The 13,253-nt window shown below is 45.9% G+C and overlaps 1 protein-coding gene and 1 long non-coding RNA gene across 3 annotated transcripts in view; one reads left to right on the top strand and one right to left on the bottom strand.

The window, feature by feature from the left end:
- Window positions 1-5,762, top strand: part of CLC (Charcot-Leyden crystal galectin) — an 8,078-nt gene extending 2,316 nt beyond the window's left edge. Inside the window, exons 2-4 of the mRNA XM_015563856.1 lie at window positions 1,044-1,120; window positions 1,623-1,833; window positions 3,386-5,762. Coding sequence (XP_015419342.1) covers window positions 1,044-1,120; window positions 1,623-1,833; window positions 3,386-3,499 — 402 coding nt within the window. The 3' untranslated portion in view covers window positions 3,500-5,762. The remainder of the gene's footprint in view (window positions 1-1,043; window positions 1,121-1,622; window positions 1,834-3,385) is intronic.
- A 3,119-nt stretch (window positions 5,763-8,881) lies between these two features.
- The window catches only part of LOC102752669, a 43,880-nt gene continuing 39,508 nt past the window's right edge, over window positions 8,882-13,253 (bottom strand). For both annotated transcript variants that reach the window (XR_001513842.1, XR_001513841.1), the window contains exons 2-3: window positions 11,032-11,190; window positions 8,882-9,255 (exon numbers count right to left, since the gene is read on the bottom strand). This is a non-coding gene — a long non-coding RNA (uncharacterized LOC102752669). The remainder of the gene's footprint in view (window positions 9,256-11,031; window positions 11,191-13,253) is intronic.

Below are 13,253 nucleotides of genomic sequence, written 5' to 3'. Positions count from 1 at the left end.
CAACTGGGGCCAGACAGTCCTGCCTCTCCCGTTTGAATCTGCGTCCCCAGCGACTCGCCCGGATCTGGAGCTCAAAGTCCGCGACTCCCTCCCAATTGTAAACACTCGCGCCCTCCGCGCCGCCAGCCCCGCTCCGCGCGCACTCGGTACCTGAGAATTTCACTTCAGCACTGCGGCTCCTCTGAGTCTGGATATAATATTCTCTTTACTCCTAGTTGTAGAATTTCCATTCAGCCAGCCCTCCTGTGGTTCTGGATGTTGTCTGGTCCCTGGTTCAAGCTTAATTTGAATTGGTTGTTCAAGGCAGCAATCTCCGGCGTTAACCTATGCCGCCATCTTCGGTTCTCTAGATTTTCTTGAATTACTTTCATCAATTACTGCCCGCCATCCTGTGTGCAGGTACTGGCTGCGTCCTCAATGACTTGTGCATGCTCCTGAAAGAAAATGCATGTCCTTGAAAATTCTGGTGCATATATAGCCCACATACAGGCATCTCCTTTTCCACGATCATTGCTCTCTCTTTTAACAGATGTTTTTCATTGGAGTGAATATATATATTTTTATAGTTTTGTCTTGTCTTTACAGTTTCAGATAGGAAATGTTCAGAGGGTGTTACTTCAGAAAGGGCCCTTCCCCTTTGGCTAGGTCACCCGTTTAGACCCTATACATACCAGTGATCTGGTTAAAGGTTTTACATCTATGAGCTCCTCTGTTACTGAGAGCTCCCTCTGAAGTAGTAATTTCTGATAATCCTCCTTCTACTGAGGAGACAAAGGCAAGGAGAATTCAAGTAATTGATCTACGGTCTCACTGTTAGTAAGAGACAAAATTAGAACCCAGGAAGCCTGGTTCTTGAAAGCTTGCTTTCAATGACAATTCTCTCATTTCTTCATGGACACGGCGTCCTGACTGTGATGAGGTGGGAGGAAGGGGGCCCTCAGAGTTTGTCCTTTGATGTTTACCCTGCTTTGCCACTAGGTGTTGTAGGAGGGGAGACCACACCTGGCTTTGTCCCTCTCATCTGCTCTCCTCTCCCATGGCAGGTCCCATACACAAAAATTTCATCCTTGAACATTGGTTCTTCAGTGACAATCAAAGGGACACCGGCCATGTCTTTCGTGTGAGTACTCTGTAGCCTACGGTGGGAAAATGAAGAAGTGAGGTTATTGTAGCTTTGGAGGTCACTTCATGCAAGAATGATACTGAAATGTGTAATTAGTATAATGGTAGCACAATGCAGTTGCAGTTCCTGGAGACCCATCCGGTGCCAGGATTAAACCTACAGGTGCAATGTCTGTGGGTAAGTGTTGAAGTGTGGGGGCTGGGGTCACTCAGGCATTGGAGCTGAGGTTTATTATCAAGGGACACAGTATTTCCAGGGCATGAAAAGTAGCCCCAGGCCAGTGACTGCTGCTCAGTGTGAGTCCTGGGCTAAGAGATGAGGCATCTCCCCAGCCTGGGCAGGACAAGCGGAAGCAGCCCCACAGGGACACGTACTGCGGTCTCCCCCAGGAAGGCCTTCCTTCCCCCAGGAGGAGCTGGGGAGGGTGTGGATGTGTGTGTTGAATGTGGGACCCCATGAGGAGCGGTCCTGCTCCACATGCTGCGTGCTTTGCCTTCAGCATGAGCCCAGAACTGCAGGTGGACTTCCACACCGGAACTGAAGAGGACTCCGACATCGCCTTCTATTTCCGAGTGTACTTTGGCAACTGCGTGGTGATGAACAGCCGTCAGTTTGGGGACTGGAAGTCAGAGGAGAGATACGATGGTATGCCTTTTGTGGATCGCCAACCATTTGAGCTGTGCATCTCAGTGCTGCAAAATGAGTACCAGGTGAGTGTACCCAGGAGCATCCACTACATGGGCTCTAAGGGCTCTCTGAGGAGGACACAGCTCTCCCTGGCCTGGCCCTCAGAGTCCCTTGTGGTTCATCTCCTGCCCCTCTCATCACAGAGCACTCTCTGCTGGTACTGCCATGCTCAGGTCAAGATCAGCACACATGCCTGAGAGCGTCAGCCCTCAGACTAAAGGGTCCTGGGTTCAATTCCTCTATCTTCACTTGCAGCCATGTTTTCTACCTATGCTGTCATTCTTTCAGTTTTCATGTAGGAGATTGTTAAAATATGCATATAAATAATTATATTTAGTTTAAAATTCAGTGTTTTCTACATTCCTAAATCCAGTCTCTCTCTCCAGAGCAACAGTTACTAGTCCTTTTGTGCTCTTTACAGAGATATTATATGCTTGTACAAGTCTATCATCTATCTATCTATCTATCTATCTATCTATCTATCTATCATCTACCTATCATCTATCATCATGTATCTGTATCTGCTTTTGTTTCTTTTTAAATAAATGATGTTATAAGTATTTCTAGTAATCACACATTGAGGACTAGAGTTTATTTGCTGTAAAAAAATGATGTTAGATGCCCTAGCTGGTTTGGCTAAGTGGATAGAGCATCGGCCTGCAGACCGAAGGGTCCTGGATTCTATTCCGGTCACGGGCACATATCTAGGTTGCAGGCTGTTCCTTGGACAGGCCCTGGTCAGCGCATGTGTAGGAGACAACCAATGGATGGGTTTCTCTCATATCCTGGCAACTGTAACTGGAAAATAATTTTTTTAAAGGTGGCCTCAGATGGTGGGATTGGAACCAGAACTCATGTGAATGCTGGGAGACTGGAAAGATGATGACCATTTAAAATCACATGTCTATTCTGTCAGTTCTGTGATGACACTGAGTTTTAGAGAAGAATATCTTGACACTGAAGATGTTGTCCTGGCTCTCATATGTTTAATAAAACAAGTAACACTTTGGCCAGTGTTTCTAAATGGATAGAGCATTGGCCCTCACTCCAAAAGGCCGAGGGTTCAATTCCAGTCAAGGGTACATACCTGGGTTGCAAGTACGATCCCTGGCCCTGATTTGTCTCTCTCACATCAATGTTTCACTTTCTCTCCCTCCCCCTTCCACTCTGTCTAAAAAGCAATGGAAATAAATATCCTAGGGTGAGGATAAAAAAAAGAAAGAAAAAAAGAAAGAAAGAAAGAAAGGAAGTAAGGAAGGATACAGACACTTAGGATTCATGAGACACAGTTCCTGGCCATGAGAATCTCCTAAGCTAGAGAGAAGGCCTGGGAGACGTAGACAATGCAGCAGAAAGTGGCAGCACTTCAGTGGAGGAATAAGAGAATCTCAGAAAATAGAATGAACAGCTGTCTGAAATGGTCGCAAAATGTAGGCTATGAAAGGAGCATGTCTACTGACTTTTGGAATGTGACTGAGAGTTTCTGGGGGATGGTGTGTCTATAGGGAAGAAGTGGAGAGAAAGACGGTAGCCTGTTGGTGGCATACTGTGTTTATGATACGTTTTCCCTTCCAGATAAAGATAAATGGCCGTCAATGTTACACATTTTCCCATCGACTCCCGCCAAATAGTGTGAAGATGATCCAGGTGTGGAGAGATGTCTCCCTGAGCTCAGTGAGTGTCCAGTAGAGAAGGATGTGACCAGAACCCCCGTTGTCAAGGAGATCCCTCCCCCTAAGAGACCCTGTGATTCCCAGAGCTGGCTAACAACAGGGGTTCTCTCCCTTCCCCCACACTTGGTCATTAAAACTCCTGAGAACTTAACGAGATTTGCTTCTTTCTTCTGAGGAAAAAAGAGAAAAAAGATTAAGTGCTCAGCACGAAAAGGGGCATGAGAGTACTGTGGGAGGGGTCAAGGAATCAGAGGACAAATATTTCTCGGACACATGGAGTGAGGGGCAGGGTCATGAGATGTCTGAGAAGGCATTGGTGACAGTATCCTTATGTGGTTCTTACGATACGCCAGGCACTCTAAAGCAAAATCCTTCCCCAATTTCAGACAGCTAAACCAAGATATTAGGTACCTGTCTCAAGCCAGAAAGCTATAATTGGTAGCTGGGGAAGGAACTTTGTATTCGGAGGACAATCAGGTGAGATTTCTTAAATCTTCCTTTATTCCAAGGATGTTTAATATATCTATGGTCACTGTGCCTGGCTTTGTGTGAGATGCACTGGGAAAAATAAAGAAAATGACAAGGCCAGCACTTAAAAAGTTTTCATCCAAGAAATAGTTGGAAAACCAAGATCTACCTCAGAGAATCTCTTTTTTCTATTACTCAAACAATTGCAAGATTTTTCAAGTTATGTGGGCAGAAACCTGGGACATGTTTGGTAATGAACTGTTATGATTTTAGGCCAGGGAGGATACAGTTATTGTTAAAACAAGAACAATTTATACACGGGATGCAGTGACCTGACTCTGGCTGTGATGCCCCACAGAATCATTGCAGAATAACAAACCTCTCCAAAATATATTGTTTTAAAACAATAATTTATGATTATGTCTCCCAGTTTTGCAGGTGTCCTGCACTCATATGGGTGGTGTATTTTGTGGTTCTAATCAGATGGTAGTGGGAAGTGGAGTTCCCTGATGGGTGCTTTCCTCAGGTCTGACTCTTCACTTGAGCTGGATGAAAGAGCTGGGGGCTGGCTGGTTGTTTCTCTTTATACAACCTTCATAGCTGTCTTAGACCTCATCAACTCATTCAGGTTTCATGGCTTCCATAGTGATCCCTTGAAAAGGCCCAAGCAGAAGGTGTAAGGTATAATAGGACCTTGCTCTAGAAGTCATGCAATGCCACACCCTTCACATCCTAGAGTTCAAAGGTGAGTCAGAGAGACAGCCATATCATGTGGAGGAGACTACACTAGGGCACGGGTGTGTTGACTTGTGGTTCATAGAAATCATCCTAAGAGACTAGCTAGCGTTCCACCCTCAGGCCCCAGAGACGTTCACACTTCCCACAAACCCAAAACACTGATTACTTTCTATGGGATTTCCAAATGTAATACAATTACAGCACTAAGCTTGGGACAGAAGTCCAGCGCCTCACCATCAAAATCAGGGCCTGGTGCTCATGAAGTGAACCGATTATAACTTCTCAGGTGCAGTTCCTCTCAATACGAGCACTAAAGGGACAAAATGCCCGCCTCATACATGCCAGACATACGTGCTGAAACAGACACAGAAAAAAATGCAATCCACACCTCTATGTTAATAGGCAGCCATAGGAGGTGTATAGCAGCCACTGCTTCGTTTCATATCTGAAAACCAGCCAGGCTCATATCTACCTTTTTCTCTGGAATTGTTTCTCTGCAGTAATAGCGGCCACCCTCCTTTCTTAGCTTCTTTGAGTTCCTGCCTAGATGTCAGAATGACTATTCTAGGGGCTCTGATAATCAGCCTCTTAGCAAGTCTGGAGAACCACTTAGGAGACACATTACTTAGAAGAGATTATTCATAAAAATAGACCACGACAGATTTAAGAACGTCTTCTGGAAATAGCCTCTTTCTCCACAAGGACTACCTTGGGCATCAATCACATGATCTCTCACCATGTCCATTGCCACGGCGTCTTCTTCAACTCCAACCTCTTAACTGGAATGCTTCTTTCCTTAGCCTTCCTCCAACCTAACGTCCAGAAGCCTTGAAGTGGCAACACATTGCTAATGGCACTGGTCAGGCCTTTCTTCTGGGTTTCATTTCACACTGGGATGAAATTTCCCCCTCACTACCTGTAAACTCCTGAGTTCTAATTAGGCACAATCTTCTCCTTTCAAATACCAAAAATAGGTGTTCCCCCATTGCTCCCATGTCCTCACCTTCCCAAGAAAACCACATTCTGAATTTGTTTATCATTCATTTTTTCCCCAAGGTCCACCATTTCTTTTTTTTTTTATTGCTTAAAGTATTACAAAGGGTATTACTTATGTCTCCTTTTTTCCCCCACCCTTGACAATCCCCTAGCCTCCCCTACCCCCCAGTGTCTTATGTACATTGGTTATGCTTATATGCATGCATATAAGTCCTTCAGTTGATCTCTTACCACCTCCCCTTTTGCCCCCCTATCCTCCCCGGCTTTCCCGCTGCAGTTTGACAGTCTGTTTGAGGCAGCTCTGCCTCTGTATCTATTTTTGTTCATAAGTTTATAATGGTCTTTATTATCCATGAATGAGTGAGATCATGTGGTATTTTTCCTTCATTGACTGGCTTATTTCACTTAGCATAATGCTCTCCAGTTCCATCCATTCATTCATTGTTTTTATTTATGATTTTATAGTCAACTGGAGGCCTGATGCATGAAAATTCATGCAAAAGTAGGCCTCCCTTTCCTGGGCTGCCAGCACTGGCTTCCCTCTGGCACCCGGGACCCAGGCTTCCCTCCTCTGGCTGCCCGCAGGCACCCAGAACCCGGGCTCTTCCCTCCTCTGGCCGCCCGCAGGCATCCAGAACCCCGGCCGGCTCCCCTCGGGCCCCAGCTTTGCCAGGAAGGATGTCCAGAATAAGTCTGGTCTAATTAGCATTTATTATTATAGATGTCTGCAAAAACAATTATCAAGAGAACTATAATTTAATAGAAGACTGACCTTGTGGATACACACCTTATTAAAGGAGAATCATTTAAAAAAAACTTTATTGTTGAAAGTATTAAATATGTGCCCTCTTTTTCCCATTGACCTCTCCCACTCTGCCCTCACCCCCAAGCCCAGGCCTCACCACCCTATTGTCTGTGTCCATTATGCATATACGCGTATGAGTTCATTGGTTGATCTCTTCTCCCTCCTCCCCTGCCTTCCCTCTGAGGTTTGACAGTTTGTTCCATAGTTCTGCCTGTGGGGCTATTTTTGTTCATCAGTTTATGTTGTTCATTGGATTCCACATAGGAGTGAGATCATGTGATACTTATCTTTCTCTGACTGGCTTATTTTGCTTAACATAATGCTCAATGGAGAATAATTTTTAAAAGATTCAAGTTCTCACCCTAGCTGGTTTGGCTCAGTGGATAATGCGTCAGCCTGCAGACCAAAGGGTCCCTGCTTTGATTGCAAACAAGAGCAAGTACTTTGGTTGCAGGCTGCCTGGTCGGGTCTTGTGCAGGAGGCAAGCAATCAATGTGTTTCTTTCACATCAATATTTCTCTTTCTTTCCCTCTCTCTTCCAGTCTCTCTAAAAAACAATGGAAAAATATCCTCAGGTGAGGATTTTTAAAAAAATGTAGAGATATTTCTTCTTATAGAAAAAGATAAATAACTGGTTTGTTTAGACTGGAGTTGACCCATTAATGTATTTGGAAATGTCTCTGAGTTTGACAAGATTTGGATCACAAACCTTTTTCAAGAGCTGTGGAGGTATTACCCAGTGCAATGAAGATCAATCCCAGCCATATCCCCTCAATTAGGGCACTTGGGGAAGAGGTACTCATCTAGACTGCTGGGATGATCCTCCCCAGGTAAGGAATATCCTATCTAATAAAAGACAAAAAGGGTAATTGACCGTATCTTTTTTTTTTTTTTGACCGTATCTTTGCTATGCTTCCCATTGGCTAATCAGGGCAATATGCAAATTAACTGCCAACTAAGATGGTGGCCGGCAGCCATGCAGCTGAAGCAAGCAGGAGGCTTGCTTGCTACAGTGATGGAGGAAGCCAAGGTTCCCTGCCTGCCATGGCCCGGCTCTGAGCTCTGAAAGCAACAAAGTTTCAATTATAGAAGCTAAACAAACCCCAGATACCTGCTTTTAGCAGTCCATGACCTCAGAGCTGGAGCAAGCAGGAGCCAGCTCTCAGCTCCAGTGACAGCAACCAAGTTTCAATTAGAGAAGGTAAATAAATCCCAGAATTAAAAAAAAAGAAAAAAAGGAGAGGCTGGCAGCTTCAGTCACAGGCCAACGTGAAAACAGCCTTCAGCCCCTCACCCAGACTGGCCAGGCACCCCAGTGGGGCCCCCCATCCTGAAGGGGGTGTGACCAGCTGCAAACAGCCATCAGTCCCTCACCCAGGCTGGCCAGGTACCCAAGCAGGACCCCCACCCTGATCTGGGACACCCTTCAGGGCAAACCAGCCAGCCCCGACCCATGCACCAGGCCTCTATCCTATATAGTAAAAGGGTAATATGCAAATTGATCCTAACAGCAGAAAGACTGGAAATGACTGGTTACTATGACACACACTGACCACCAAGGGGCAGACGCTCAATGCAGGAGCTGCCCTCTGGTGGTCAGTGCGCTCCCACATGGGGAGCTCTGCTCAACCACAAGCCAGGCTGATGGCTGCCAGTACAGCGGTGGTGGGGGGAGCCTCTCCTGCCTCCTCAGCAGCGCTAAGGATATCTGACTGCAGCTTAGGTCTGCTCCCCGCTGGCAAGTGGACATCCCCCGAGGGCTGCTGGGCTGCCAGAGGGATGTCTGATTGCCAGCTTAGGCCCAATCCCCCGGGGAGCAGGCCTAAGCCAGCAGGTGGTCATCCCCCGAGGGGTCCCAGACTTGCGAGAGGGCACAGGCTGGGCTGAGGGACCCCCCACCCCCGAGTGCACAAATTTTTGTGCACTGGGCCTCTAGTCTATACTAATAAAAGGGTAATATGCTAATTAGACTGGGAGACCTTCTGGACAAAGCCATGGTGGCGGGGCCCAGGCAGAGGTGGTTAGGGGTGATCAGGCCAGGAGGGGATGGCAGTTGGGGGGGATCAGGCCAGCAGGGGAGGCAGTTGGGGGCGAGCAGGTTGGTTGGGGGGCAGTTGGGGGTGAGGAGGCTGGCAGCGGGGGAAGTTGGGGGCGAGAAGACCAGCAGGCAGAGTGGTTAGGGGTGATCAAGCAGGCAGACAGGTGAGCAGTTAGGAGCCAGTGGTCTCGAATTGTGAGAGGGATATCCGACAGCCAGTTTAGGCCCGATCCCACAGGGATCAGGTAAACCAGTAGTCGGACATTCCCTGAGGGATCCCAGATTAGAGAGGGTGCAGGCCAGGCTGAGGAACATCCCTCCCTCTCTTTTCCCCCCTAACCCCCCCTCCCCCACCCCGTGCATGAATTTTGTGTACCAGGACACTAGTAGTTGTATAAACTGATCTATGTCAGAGGGATTGGAGGCCCAAGAAGGATCAGAGACACTCAGACATAGCTGTTGAAGGTCGAGGCTGAGAATCCCATGATACATTCCCCACAGAGGCACCAGTCCCCACAGATTGCTCGATATTAGAAGTCTTAGGGGGTTCATGGTCATAAGCATTCACAATGCTGGGACTCAGGGGATGAGTGTTTGTAGAAGGTACAGATAAAGGAGTCTCCTCCTCCTTCACTGAAATGGTTTGGTTTTGTGCTTCTAGTGCCACACTAGACTGACACTATAGCAGCTGTTTCCTCCTTTTGACATGCTGGTTCTTGAAACAAGTCTGGGAAAAGAGCAGGTAAGCTGGTTAATAAAGGGGGATGGGTTCAAAGGGGAACCCTACATGCTCCTCAGGAGTTAGGAGTTGGTGTGCAAAAGCTAGTCTCACATTTCTTCATATTTAGCTGAATAAGGGATGTCCTCTATCTCCTGGTGCCTCAGGGTTCAGAGGGCAAAGGGAATATGAGATTGTGCTAGACACACATAGAATAGGAGAACACAGCACTCTAGATCAGGAGGTGTTGCAGAAAGGGGTTCTGTCTTGCTGGATGCTCTGGGTTTTCTGAGAGAGGATTGTTAACTATGAGAATATGGAGTGGGAATCTAGCTTGGGGTACCTTTGGGGTCATCTAGGGATTTTTACACCCTGAATCTTCTGTGGCAAGGCATTGTGGGAACCACATCAGGGTTCCTGGATAGTCAAAGCCAATGAGAGCACAGAGGCCTTGTCAATACACCAGAATGGCCAAGGCCGCTCTAAGCATGAGCCTAATCGGGGTGCCCAAGGCCAAGGTACCATACACAGCTGCAAGGCCACAGAGATCTCACGGTACACCATGCCCTTCTGTAACCCAAATGATTGATGTCACTGTTGGCAGCTAGCCTTCTTTGTCTCTGGAGTAATATACAGGTTACTGACCAGAAAGAGGAGAGAGAGCTCAGACAAGCAGAGGTGGTAGGCACAGAAGATGTAGGTCCTATGTGTGCAGAGAGTGGAGAACTCAGACGGAGCTGAGAGCTGACTGCTACGATGTAAGGTAAGAGCTCATAGAGAGCTCAGATATAGCTACCATGTTAACTAGCCTGTGTGCTGGTAGAGAAGCTCAGAGGTAGTTATTATGTGAGGCTACAGAGACCAGCCAGTGTGCTGGGCAGGGGAGACAGGAAAAACTGCTGAGTCAGAGAGGCCAGAGAAGCTGCTGAAGCAGAGAGCTTAGGTACTGCTACGATGTGAAGCAGTGAGTTTAGGAGGCAGCTTGGGGCTGCCCAGATAATAGCTGTGGGTACAGAGACTAATGCTGCTTTGTGGGAAAGATGTACATGTTCACCAGCCAGTGTCTGGCCGGCTGCCTGTATGGACTTTGCTGTAAAGAACTGTTTTGTCTGACGGCTATGTGGCCACTGGCTTCTACAATAAAGACTCGTTCTTACACCCCCACAACTTCCCATGGCTTCTCTGTCTAAGACCTTCTGTAATAGGAGGTCCAGTCCCTAGGCAGGGGGCCTCAGACCCGACACCTCTAACGAGTGATCAGAGGATAAAGGAGGAACTTGGACTACGGTGCCAGCAGTTACTACGGTGGGCAGGATTCGAGGAAGAGCCAGCCTTGGCGAATCGGGAAGAATTTTAGAAGAATGTATGGACTCAGAACAACGCAGAGCAGCAGAGCTGAGCAGTGCTCCTGCTGTCTCAGAGGCATATATATGTAATTGCAAATGTCCTGATTGAGAAGACCCTACAAATAAACAGGAACAGACCCCAAAGTGAGTATCTGAGACACATTCTCAAAAGGTCTGCTGTACTACTGTGGGTCTGCAGTCAGAAAGACCTGGATTCAAATTCTTCCTCTTGTGTTTATGATCCTTGGAAGACATTCCTCCCTGTGAGCTTTAGTGTTTTTCAATAAAATGGGTGGTCATGAGAATAAAAACATAAAGTGCTTAACACCTGTCCTGACACATAGCAATTATTCAATTATAAATAGGGATTCTATGATGGTTAAAAGTGTGTGTGAAGCTTTGGACTAGGCGTGCTATCTAGACACACTTAGGGACCCACCTGTAATACTAGCTCATCAAGTTGAGTGGCTGAAGCAAGCTCTGCCAGGGTATTCCCATTTGGGTACGCGGTCTTTTCAAATGTGTCTTTCAGTATTCTCAGCTAAAGTTTGTTCCAGACTAAAGTTTGTGCAGTACCAGCGAGCAGACTTCGGCTTTTCTGCAAAGAAAATAGATAAAAGGCTTTCATAAAATATATCCACAGGGATGCACAGTACAGCACTGAGAATATATGAGGCCTCAGTCCTCCGCTGAAATAATATTTTAATAACCATGTCTGATGCCAGGGGAGGACTATCCCTATGGAGGGGATCACTTAGTAGGTTATATAAATATCTAATCACTATTCTGTACACCTGAAACTCATAATATTCAATAGTCTCTGTAATTAAAAACAAAAATTAAACAACTTTTGAATAACTATATATATAGATAGTAAATATATATGTTAATATATGTTAATAAAACATACACACACAAACACACATCTGGTATCCAAAGGTCTTACTTGAGCCTGACCTGGGAACCAAGAGCTTGGTCTAGGAAGTTGACTCATGAGACCCACTCCCCACCATCTTGGTGGAATTGCTCTACACCAACAAAAAATCAGCACCAGCTTCCACTAAGTAGGACACACGTTAATAAATGGGGAGGGCTTTTTGTATTTAGTCTCACTCTATAGGCCCTGGAAAAGAGAAATCAACCTCCATGACTTTGGACATCATTTTGTCTTCTAGCAACCTGGAGGCAACTTTCTGTTTTTCTGAAATTCAGTTTTTCCTCTTGAAAATGATTCAAGTCTGGTTTGAAGGCAAGTAATTGTTCACTTGCTATAGAGCAGCGGTTCTCAACCTGTGGGTCGCAACACCTTTGGAGGTCAAACGACCCTTTCACAGGGGTCACCTAAGACCATCGGAAAACACATATATAATTACATATTGTTTTTGTGATTAATCACTATGGTTTAATTATGTTCAATTTGTAAAAATGAAATTGGGGGTCACCACAACATGAGGAACTGTATTAAAGGGTCGTGGCATTAGGAAGGTTGAGAACCACTGCTTTAGAGTAATGTATGGGAATCCCAAAGTCTAGGAAAAGGAACTACATAGTGGGAGAAAAGATCTGTCCTCTTTGGGATAGCATAGCAGAGAGGCATGATATCGGCAATGGGTTCATTTGAGTTTATATAGTTCATAGAGTACTTGAGAGCCTGTTACCCTACTCATCCATAGACTGGCACATTTCTGTTTATACTGGTTGGACTGGGAGATCCTGAAGCTATTGAATTGGCTATTTATTAATGGGGACAGTGAGGAAAGCAGATATGAGGCTTAGTGACCTGAGAATAAATGTTGACTCTCCCATTTATTAGCCCTGCTCCATTGAAAGTATCATTGCACTTACATTATGATTGTTGTTATACCTCACCTGATGATATCTTTGTATTGATTTTTAGAGAGAGTAGAAGGGAGAAGGAGAGATAGAGAAAAACAGATGTGAGAGAGACACATCAATTGATTGCCTCCCACACATGCCCTGACCAGGGTTGAGGATTGAGCCTGCAACTGAGGTACAGTGGACTTGACCAGCATCAAACCTGGGACTCTTCAGTCTGCAGGATGATGCTCTATCCACTGAACAAAACCGGATGGGACTACACTTAAATTCTTTGTCTCCATTCCTCTATCAGTACAATGATCCCAGATACTTTATTCACCCTAAGGAGGATCTGAGTATTCAAAACGCAAGTCTGCTAATTGTAGGCTTGGTGCATAGCAGGCGTAGAGTGGAAATTTTCACTATTGTTTAAAATGTCCACAAAATCATGCCATCTAGTAGTACCTGATCCATTTTATATGCTAGGAGGCCCTTATTCTTCATACAAACACCCGATAAGCTCCCAAAGCCAACATGCTGCCCAGTCGCCCAATGTGAAGACATGAGGTCTAACACCCAGATATCACATAGCTATTCATCATCTGTGTAAACACAAACTGGTTAAAGTCCTCTTTGTAGGAAGTCCTCAAACATGAGCAAGAAAGAGAGACAGAGGAGGAGGAGGAACAGCAGCAGCAACAGCAAATTAAAGACCAGAATTTTTTTTTAAATTAAATCTTTATTGTTCAGATTATTACATTTGTTCCTCTTTTCCCCCCCACAACTCCCCTCCTCCCAGTTCCCGCCCCACCCTCCGCCCTCACTCCCCACCCCTGTCCTCAT

The sequence above is a fragment of the Myotis davidii genome, unplaced genomic scaffold, assembly GCF_000327345.1.
Source record: "Myotis davidii unplaced genomic scaffold, ASM32734v1 scaffold178, whole genome shotgun sequence".
In the NCBI taxonomy this organism is placed as follows: Eukaryota; Metazoa; Chordata; class Mammalia; order Chiroptera; family Vespertilionidae; genus Myotis; species Myotis davidii.
This window is presented reverse-complemented; position numbering and strand designations above follow the sequence as displayed.